Below are 11,050 nucleotides of genomic sequence, written 5' to 3' on the forward strand. Positions count from 1 at the left end.
TGCACTACAATTAGCTCTGCCCTAATGTTGGACCAATCATGCCAGCCCGACTATTGATAAATAATATCATTTGTTAACAGATGGAATGCAGAAGGACCTTTTAATCCATTAGACGTCTAGAATCCTAAAAAGGCTAGAATTTGTTCAATCTTTCTTTTTTAATTTACACTCCTTTCCTTTTAAAATTGAGTTTAAATCATAGAAAAGCATTGCAATTCAGTAGTGCCACCAATGGTTTAAAGAAAAAGGAAAAATAATAAAACTGGTTAAACTTCAATGTTGATCAAAATATAATGGTATATTTTATAATCTCCTCATATTTTTTGTAACATTCGTAATTTGTTAAGTTTCCTTTTAGCCCCCTAACGCAAAATCCTTTTCATTTTGGTCCATAGCTAATACGCAGGGGGTACTCTATGAGTACGCTTAGCGTACTAGCTCTTTTTTGGTCGCAGGCTTCATCCTCGTGCGCTGGGCGTATGTGGGAGTACGTTGGGCATACACAAGGATTGGGCAAACCTTAATTTTTAGTGTTTGAACCCTATTTAAACAACTTAAACCACTTTTGGACATTCTATTGATCAACCTCCATCACCCTATACCTTAAAAATGAAACCTTAAGTCCCTCTTGTGAGTTTTGAGCTTGAAAGTGAGATTTTGGAGGTGTTTTAGTGAAAGAAGAAGAAGAACTCTTGGTGGTTGCTTGGGAGTAGCTTGGGCTTGTAAATCCAGATTCATCGTCATCATTGCAAGCCATTGAGGTATAAAGTTCTCTATTTGATGGTTCATTATGCTAGATCTAGTTTTGGGACTTCGTTTATGCATTTTTGGGTATTTGAGCTAAAGATCTACTCCAGAAGCCATGGATGTTAGATCATAGCTCCGTGGAGGTCGTGTGTTCATAAAAATGCAATTTATGAAAGATATTGGTCCATGCAAGTGTTAAGAACCTTATTAAGCTTCTTTTTGAGTGTTGGGCCCCATTAAGTCATGCATGGGTGTAAAGTTGCCAACTTTACGTATTAAGTCACCCTTTAAGATCAGATCTGAGAGTTTGGCTAGAGGTCTCAACTGATTAAGTGCTTAACAGAGTGGACTGATATTATGGGGAGTATGTTGGGCATACCTAACTGGTATGTTGCGCGTACTGGCCTCGGAAGGAGTACGCTAAGCGTACAAGCTGAGTACGCCCTGCGTACTCAGCATGTGGATTTTCGGTGTAAGCCTTATCTTGGGCTTTTAGGGTTTGGGCCTTGTTGGGCCATTGAAATTTTGACTTTGGGCCGTGGATAAACTATGGATTTTCTTTGGATTAGGTCCATAATGATTTTTTGGCCCAATTTTAAAGTTGGGCCTTATTGGGCCTTGCAATGCCATTTAAGGAATTTGGGCCTTTTGAGTAGTCGGGGTTGGCCTTAGTTTTGGGCCAAGTAAGGAAAAGGGTAAAATGGTATTTTACCCTGGAAAATTGGTCAAGTAGCTTAGATTCTTGAATATGGGTTGAGATCCAATTATTAATTGGATATTATTTGATGATGTTAGCGCTGAGATTTTTTTAGACCAGCAGACAAAGATTTATTTTAGAGATTCAACAGCTATAGGTGAGTTTCCTCACTGTGTTTAGCGGGTCGAAGACACTAATGTCGACCCACGATTTGATATGTTAGGATGATAGTTGTCTGCGTGACTCTTGCATGTGTTATGTGTTTATATGTTTACCGGGCGGGGCCCGATGAGTAACCTATATGTTATTTGTCTTTGTGATTATTGCATGCGTTCATATGATTATATGTTTATTTGTTTGTTTGTATACCGGACAGGGCCTAATGACTGACATATATGTATACCGAGCAGGGCTCGATGACGGGTGGAGCCCATTATATGTTTGATATGTATGGTATATGGTATTTTAGAGAACTCACTAAGCTTTGTGATTACGATTTTCAGTTTATCTTTCATGTACTTCTGGTTCGAATGGGAAGAGCCCGGGATGATTGCAGTGCACACACCACATCGTTCCGCGTTTTTATATTACTCTAATGTTCTTGGATGTTATCGATACATTTTGATTTACCATGGTTTTATGATGTTGATTGGATAATGATTTTAATTAATTTAAAATTTGAAATTTTTAGTCTTGATTTTTGGGATGTTACATTTTGGTTTATTTGTTATGTGTTCTAATTTTATTAGAGTCGGAACTCGGATTCTTGAATTTCAGTTTTTGGCAAATTATATGACGGAGTTGACTTTGATTGACTATAACTTGCTATTTTCTCCTTCATATATATCTTTTTCTTCAACTTAATAAAAAGGCATAAATGGAATTTAACAATGTTTATTTTTTTAATTCCTTATTGAATGCCACAAGAACAAAGTACAAGCAAGATAAGGTAGCGAATGACAAACTCTTTTTGTCCTTTTTTTTAACTTGTTAACCATTAATCTGAAAAGTTGTTTTATTTTTTTATTGTGTTTAGAGTTCCAATGTGTTGCAAATTTGCATTCTCCTTAACTACCTGAAATGCAATTTTAGCAGACAAGAAAGTGAATTTAAGATTATGCCTATTTACCATATATGTTTTATTGCACACTATTCATATAACTATTCTTGAATTGACCATAAAAACACTTGAAGTCCCACTAAATTTACCAATACTCTTAGCCTTACACCCAAACTGATTAGTTAATTAGATGAATAAAATATACTTATAGATTTTCTTGATTTTCTCACTATAAAGGCTAATTAGTTAATAATAGAGTTTAAAGATCATCATATCATAAGGGGGACCATGTTAGCAATGTTTCTAAACACAAAGCCTCACCTGGTTCGGAGTCCAAGATAAGATGCATATATTGTTGTTAAGTAGGTGCCTTTTTAAAGGTTGCAACACCAATTCGCATGTGCCTGTTTAAACAATACATGCCATTTATTTTATTCACATCCCTTGTTCTTTCTTTTTCATTACCAAACCTAACAAATCCATACCATTTTGAACACGATTACTTTAAAATATAAATGTGTAATTTAGATTATATATAACCATGAAAAAGTTCGTGTCCTTAAGAATAGAAGAACTAAAATGGGTTATATTGCAATTTCCATTCTTTTTGGTGATGGAATGAAAAACAAATACCCTTGATAACCAGAGAAAATGATGAATTTAAGTGGTGATGATGGTGTTAAAGGTGGAGGAACATGTAAATGAAAGTGAACCCTTGTGCTACAAAAGCCATATATATCATCACACATTAGTATCAAGGAAGATATAAACTGCAAGAAGCATGGGATATGTCTGAAAATAGTTGAGAGGCCCTAAAAGGGTTAGGGATTAATTAATGATTTTGAGAAAAGGCATGTTGAGACAATTAAGTTCTAGTACTAGAATTGTGCAGTTAATGGAGAAAAGGCATGTTAAGACAATGAATTTTATTGGGGAGAATAGTAATGTTGTCGGACAATCTACTTTACTTTTTTTATATTACAATGTAATTTCATCTTATACCCACAATAGCATTGCAATTTTATTTCCTAACCAATAATAGAACAAACTTGGTTCTTTACTAAGAATAACAGCGTACTTAAAAATCGTTACACATAATAGAAAGTCATCCGGTAATAATATTGTTCCTTAATGTTTTAAAATACCCAAATTACCCTCCATGGGTCGTGCTTAGCACGGGTTTGAAAACATTCCTAGTATATATATATATATATATATATATATATACACACACACACACACAACGTACTTAAAAATCGTTACACATAATAGAAAGTCATCCGGTAATAATATTGTTCCTTAATGTTTTAAAATACCCAAATAACCCTCCATGGGTCGTGCTTAACACGGGCTTGAAAACATTCCTAATATATATATATATATATATATATATATATATATATATATATATATATATATATATATATGTGTGTGTGTGTGTGTGTGTGTCAAATTTTAAATAAATAATTGTATTATAGATATTACCCGCTTACTATAATTTTGCAACACATTAAAAAATTAAAGTGATGGACTAAACTAAGAAATAGTTTTTAAAGGACAAATTCTATAAATAAAGATTTAGTTGAAGGTCTCTTTATGTAATTAGGCTTTATCATGAACGCAAAGCTTGCATGCGTTCTTTCCAGGATTTGGAACTCAAGAACACAGGCGCGCAAACGTCATGCACAATATGGGGCTTTTTCTTGTACATTATTATTGAGAATTTCCCCAAAACTATACACGTATAGGAAAATTCGCTTCGATTTTCTGGACTCTTTCGATTTAACGAAGAGAGTCCAGAAAATGGGACGCACGATGATATATTTGTCAGTTGCATAATTGAAACAAGAATTAAAATTCTGAATTGTGTTCGATTTGAATGTTCCTTATCTTTTTCGATTTTTTATTTGGTATCTTTTTGCATTAATTCATTCAATTGTCAACCCTTAGGGTTCTTGTTCAACCTAAGTACTACTGAACCTAATGATTTGACCCAGAGTGATTACCAATTTCTGTTGCGATGCCGCAAAAGGATTCATCTAAGTCATGTGGATGCTTCGGCTCTCTTTTCGGAAAGAAACCTTCAGGATCCGGGGTAATATTCTTTAGGAGATCTTGTAATTATACATTTCAAATTCTCTTAGCTGCTTGACATATATATGCTCATAAAATTAGTTAATTTCTAAGTCGTCCCTGACCTTTTTTTTAATATTCCTGCTGATTAAATGCAATTTAGTATGATCAGATATAGATTATAACCTTTTTTGTTGTGAATTCCATAGTACTAATCTAATGCACATAAGGTGTTTGATTTAAAACCCAATGGGTTGATGGTTAAATTTGTACTAGTACTACTATTCACTCGGCTGATTGACTTGTTATTGATCTGAAAGAAAGGGAAAAATCCCTCGGGGAGGAGTAGAATCATTCGGGCAGCAAGTAATCACCTTTTGAGCAGTAGTAAGAAAAAGTCTGGATCACCAAAGAAGGCTCAACCTTCCACAAATGAGGTGGTGCAGAAGTCGGATGGTGTAGCTGACAAATTGATCACAACATCTGAGCTTCAAAATAAGATCATAAGCTTTAGAGAGTTGCTCAATTTGCCTCCTTGTATCAGTTCTTTAACCATTACAGAGGTATAATCATTTCTATGATTACATAGCTAAAAATGAAAATGAAAATGCAACCTATTTCTATCTCTTATTTGCAGTTGGTGAAAGACACGGTGAAAGAACTTCATAATTTACATCCTGATGTTGTGCAATGTGGTTCAGTGTCAATGTCAGATTCAGGAGCTATGCCTAAGGTTTGTTAATTGTTAAAATAGAATTGTGAATTTGTATAGAGTTGAAAGTTTTGGTTTATAATTAATTGACCTTGTAGGTAAACACACACAAAACTCTTTGCTAGCATTTCGTGCCATGTTTGATGCATAGTAATCAACCGGTTCTTTGAGTAGGCAATCAATGAGCTTTGTGAATCTATCAAGTCTCTTGGGAAGCATTGGATGCAAAGTGATGAATGGATGATTAGATCCAAGAATGATGATGAAGCTAATGGCGATTTGGAAAGACATGGTAAGTTAATTTTTTTTGTATTGAAATAAATGCAGCCTTATAGATTCTCCTCCTGTGATATGGTTTTTGTGGCAATGGGAATTTCTGTAGCACTAGATTTGCTTGATGACATAATTAATGTGGCACGAGTGAGAAGATTTAATAAAAAGGATACGGATGATGATGATGATGATAAAGAAATAAAAGGAGATGTTGACTCACCTTCTAGTTCATATGGAAAGTCTTTCAGAAGGTCGAATGTTGACAAAGAAAGATGTTCATCTTCACCAACAACCCCAACTTCAGTTCTTCCTGAGTTTCCAAATAACAAATCTGCAAAGGCATGCTCAAAAGTTACATATTCTCCACCTGTTCTCTTAGGCTACATTTGTTACACATGACATGTCTAGACAAACATTATAGGGCTATTTTCGATGATGAGTATGAGGAGGGCATTCACGTCTTTTACGCAGATAACATATCGAAGATAAATTCTTTGTCCTACCCATAAAGGTCGGACAGAGACTTGCTCTCGATTTGTTGTCTATGGAAAAAGACGAGAATGTCCTTCTCATCCCGGTCATTGTCCAGGTGTAACAAATGCAGCCTTATAGCTTAAGTTGAAGGTGTTGTGAAAGGAAAGGCTATTGATATATTTAAGTGTTTGTGATTGCAGATGGATCCTCATGTGGTACACGTAAACATGGTGTCTGAAGTAGATGAAGATGATGGAGATTGTGATAAAGATGAAGGGAAGAATAAAGATGGAAATGGAAATGGAAATTCTGATGGGCTTGTAAGAGCACATATGGAGATTTCTGTACCACCATCTGTGTTAAAATCAATTGTGGATGCTGAGAATATATTGATTCCTGCAGCAGCTTCACCATCATCACCTTCTGAAAGACCATCAATTTCAGCAGCAATCATATCGCCACCACAACAACTGTTGGTTTCAAAAGAAAGTCAGCCACCACCACAACCAAGTGGCAAGTTGGAGATTTCACCACCACCGCCACCGCCACCGCCTCCACCACCACCACCACTAGATCTCTCGGTGGGAGAAAATGATACAACAACACCAGAGTTGCCTCCGCCTCCACCATCAATGGCTACAAGTAATACAACATCACAATCAGATCCACCACCTCCGCCACATTCACCAACACCTCCACCACCACCACCGCCACCACTAGAGAAACCATCTATGGCTTCTTCTGATGATTCAACCCCACCTCAACAAGCTCCATTGACAACACCATCACCACGTTCACCTGCACTTTCATCACCGCCACATATGACTCCAGGACCACCACCTCCTCCACCAGCTCCCGTGGCATCTGGAAGCAATCCACCACCAGCTACATCAGCACTCCCACCACTACCACCATCGGCACCAGGCAATGCCATGCCTGCATCCCTAGGATCACATCCTCCTCTACCACCTCCCACAGCATCCGGAAACATTCCACCACCACCACCATCATCGTCTAAAGGATCAGTGCCAGCACCACCACCAGCAGCATCTGGAAGCCTTCCACCACCACCACCGCCATCGTCTGGAGGTTCAGTGCCAGCACCACTACCACCAGGACGACAAGGCAAAGGGGGTGGTGGTGGGGGTGCTCCACCACCACCACCTGCGGTTGGTGGTAGTGGAAAATTGCTACGTAAATCAGTTAGTAAACTGAAGAGATCATCTCAGATGGGATGCCTGTATCGTCAACTAAAAGCAAAGGTTGAAGGATCAAATTCAAAGGCTACAGGTAAATCACCACAAAAGAAAGGCAGTAAAGTCGGTGCTTCTGGTGGAAATGGAAAACAGGGATTGGGAATGGCTGATGCACTAGCAGAAATGACAAAAAGGTGAACCAAACCTTAAAAAAAACATTTATAATTTAATTTATAAACTTATGTTCTTTAACTTTTGTTGTTTTCAGATCATCTTACTTTCAGCAAATCGAAGAGGATGTAACAAAATATTCAGACGCCATTAAAGAAGTGAAAGTTGCCCTCGCATCTTTCCAAACATCAGACATGAACGAGCTCATAAAGTTCCACAAATACGTGGAATCCCATCTTGAGAAACTAACTGATGAAACACAGGTCTAGACTCTTACAATTAATTTAGGTCCCTTTACCCATAATTGCGTATAAGTTTCAGGTTTCATATTGCTTTAAAATTACAAGGTTTTGGCAAGGTTTGAAGATTTTCCTAGTAAAAAATTGGAAGGATTGAGAATGGCGGGAGCTCTATACTCAAAGCTAGATACGATTTATACAGATTTACAAAATTGGAAGATAGAGCCTCCTGTGAATGACCTTCTTGATAGAGTTGAGAATTACTTCAATAAGGTAACGTCTAATAATCTCATATTCTTGAAGAAACTAATTTTGGTTTATATTGCTAACATGTTGAGAGTTTTGCGTGAAGATCAAAGAAGAAATTGATGCACTAGACAGAACAAAGGACGATGAACTCAAGAAATTTAAAAGTCAAAAGATCCATTTTGATTTTGGTATACTTATTAGGATCAAAGAATCGATGGTGGATGTTTCCTCAGGCTGCATGGAATTGGCACTAAAGGTATTTCTCTCTTTTACATATTGTTGAGAAAAAGAAAACAAAAGAAAGAGAATGAGGGCCTGTTTCTTTTTTCCTATTAAGGGTTGTTTCTTTTTGACTTAATCCGGATGGAATGATTTAAAGAGTTAAGTGAAAAAAAAGTTGGTTTAATGTATAACACACATTAGTCACAAAGAAACAACATCAAAATTTTGTGTTTGATCATACTCAAACCAATGATGTCATTTGGTATTGGAATAGGAAAAAAGAGAGACAAGTTCATCCAAAAAGAATGAAAAAAAAGAGACAAGTTCATCAAAAAAGAATAGCAAAAAAACGGATTCGGGGAAAATCCTTTGGAAGGCATTTCAGTTTGCGTTTAGGGTCTACTCGTTTGCAGGCGGACAAGACGAGCGTGCTGAAAACTTAACAAAAGAGATCGCACAACAAATACAAGCCGAGACTTTGCACTAGTATTTATTATTACTCTATGGGAAACAAGCTTTAGTTGACATGTATATATATATATATATATATATATATATATATACATTGTAGCACAATATCGAGCCATTTGAGGTGCTTGATAACACTCACATAAGAGCTTTGGGGTTGAGCAATGTGTTATGCTAGGTTTATGTGCATTGTGTCCTATATGTAAACAAAATTTTGGACACTCTTGTGTATAAAATTAACTTTCATCATCATAATCTACACTTGATGCATTTGGTTGCGTCTATTTCCCATTTTTGGTGGTTTCTAACCTATCAATAACAATTAGGGGGTGTTTGGATGTGCATCTCAGTTTTCACTAGTGGTGTCCAAGAATATCTGAAACTAATATATATATATATATATATATATATATATATATATATATATATATATATACTAGGTAAGTCACAAGGTCCGTGCTCAGCACGAGCCGAGAAGGGCGATTTTGGTATTTAAAAAGATTAAAGTAGAAAGTTATAATTACATGGATTTTCAAAGTGCCATATCTTGATATCCCCATGGTCTCTCGACTCCCCAAGCTTAAAATGATCTGAAATGGAACCACAATCTTGGATCTACTGCTTCCCCTTTGATCCACCATCTTGCTATACTCTTCACTTGCTTGAAAAATGGCTTCACAACACCAAAATGCTCTCCAATGGCCTCCAAAGCTCTAAGAACACTCAAGGGAGGATTAGGGCTTTGTGGTGGCTGTCTAAAGATGAAAGGGAGGCTGATATCTAGGGTGTTATGTTCTTTATATAATGACATACCCTAAAAAGTAGGGTTTAGGGACTCTGAGTGTACGTTGGGCGTATGCCTCTTTGCACCCGCGTCCATTCGCCCTTATACGCTGGGCGTACCCTCACGCCTACCACCTTGCATGCATGGTACTTACTTGCCAAACATTTCCATTCAAGGACGAATTCTGCCAACAACTTCAAAGTACTATAACTTCCTCATTCTAAGTCCGCTTTCGACGAACTTTATATCCACAAAAAGGTGGCGGGAAACCCTATACTCCTAGCCACACCTCCAAGTCTAAAAATTTCCGAATAAACCCAAGACTCATAAAAGACCGACTCGCCCCTACCCTTTGGCCTCCGAGACCACAACCGAATACTTTCAAAATCGGGTGTTACACACACACACTCCAAACTATATATATCATTTATGTACCTAAGCTTAGGTATAGAACCTCTTAAACGACATAGTTTTAAACAAAACAAGTTCAATTTCATTTTTCTCTTAATTTTGCTTTAATATATTACCATTGTATTGAGTTAAACTATGGAATGAAAAAAATCAATTATATATATTTTTATTGCAAAAAAAAAATAATAATTGAGGTTTATAGGGAAAGTAAAAAAAATATATTTTAATGAATATAACTCAAACGTTTTTTTTCCTTTAATTTAAAAACGATATATAATGAGTTGTGAAAACCTTGACTAGTTATTGAATGTTCTTTTTTTTTTTTTTTTTAAATCTTCTATTGTATTTGTTTTTATTTAAATTTAGCAAGGTTGAATAAATGGTGTTGACTTTTAATGTTTTAAGTTCTTAGACACAATGAAGATAAAGTACATAAATTCGAACGGTTTAGAAAGTCACATGATTAAAGAAGAATAGCAAGCGAGATATCATAATTAGTTTAGACATAATTGATCAAAAATACATAGTTTGGAGGGTTCTATATATCAGTTTAGGTACATAACAACCACCCATTCTCTAACTATATATATATATATATATATATATATATATATATATATATATATATATATTAGATGTGCGCCCACGCAAAGCGGCGGATCAATCGTTTTTGTTTTCGAATAATTTCTTAGGGGAAATATCATTAGATTTTATTGTTGGTTATTATGTAATAAAAAGTTACCAATTTTAAATAAAATATTTATGTTTATACCTTATGTTTTTACATGTTTATACTATTGATGTAAATTAATTAATATTGATGTTTGGTTTAAGAAATGTAAATTAATTTATACATATGAATTTAATACTTTAAATTTTTCATTTTTCTTCAAAATGAATTTCTTAATTACTTTCCTTAATTCAAGTCTTCAAACTTTTGGCAAATATTAATGAATTATTTATGCATAATTGATTTGTACAAAAAGTTTTGTAACTTATACCTCTTAAAATTCAAGATATGACCAATATGCTTTATAATATAGTATATATATATATATATATATATATATATAGTTTTAATTTTATTTTATAATTATTCAGATTAAACAATTAAGGATACTAAATGGAGTTACATCTCAATGGTTCTTTCCCTTTTTATTGCCTCACATACAATATGTATTCCTTTTCATGGGTTTATAGTGGTTTCGGTTACAAACCCGATTTTGGCCTTTACCAAGTCTTGATGTTGTATTCTTTTGATTAGTTTCTTACCC

At 35.2% G+C, this 11,050-nt stretch overlaps 2 protein-coding genes across 2 annotated transcripts; both read left to right on the forward strand.

Annotated features, from left to right (window-relative positions):
- Window positions 1–4,167: 4,167 nt before the first annotated feature.
- Window positions 4,168–5,961, forward strand: LOC145063817 (uncharacterized). The gene is made up of 5 exons (XM_079011396.1): window positions 4,168–4,599; window positions 4,898–5,140; window positions 5,215–5,310; window positions 5,464–5,581; window positions 5,672–5,961. The coding sequence occupies exons 1-5, from the start codon at window positions 4,525–4,527 to the stop codon at window positions 5,959–5,961; spliced, it is 822 nt and encodes a 273-aa protein (XP_078867522.1). The 5' UTR covers window positions 4,168–4,524.
- Window positions 5,962–6,240: 279 nt separating this feature from the next.
- LOC145062533 (uncharacterized) lies at window positions 6,241–8,760 on the forward strand. Its single transcript, XM_079010124.1, has 5 exons — window positions 6,241–7,426; window positions 7,501–7,666; window positions 7,751–7,915; window positions 7,995–8,147; window positions 8,388–8,760. The coding sequence occupies exons 1-5, from the start codon at window positions 6,264–6,266 to the stop codon at window positions 8,598–8,600; spliced, it is 1,860 nt and encodes a 619-aa protein (XP_078866250.1). The 5' UTR covers window positions 6,241–6,263; the 3' UTR covers window positions 8,601–8,760.
- Window positions 8,761–11,050: the final 2,290 nt, after the last annotated feature.

Source organism: Lactuca serriola, chromosome 7 (genome assembly GCF_051521515.1).
Source record: "Lactuca serriola cultivar US96UC23 chromosome 7, Lser_US96UC23_V15, whole genome shotgun sequence".
NCBI lineage: Eukaryota > Viridiplantae > Streptophyta > Magnoliopsida > Asterales > Asteraceae > Lactuca > Lactuca serriola.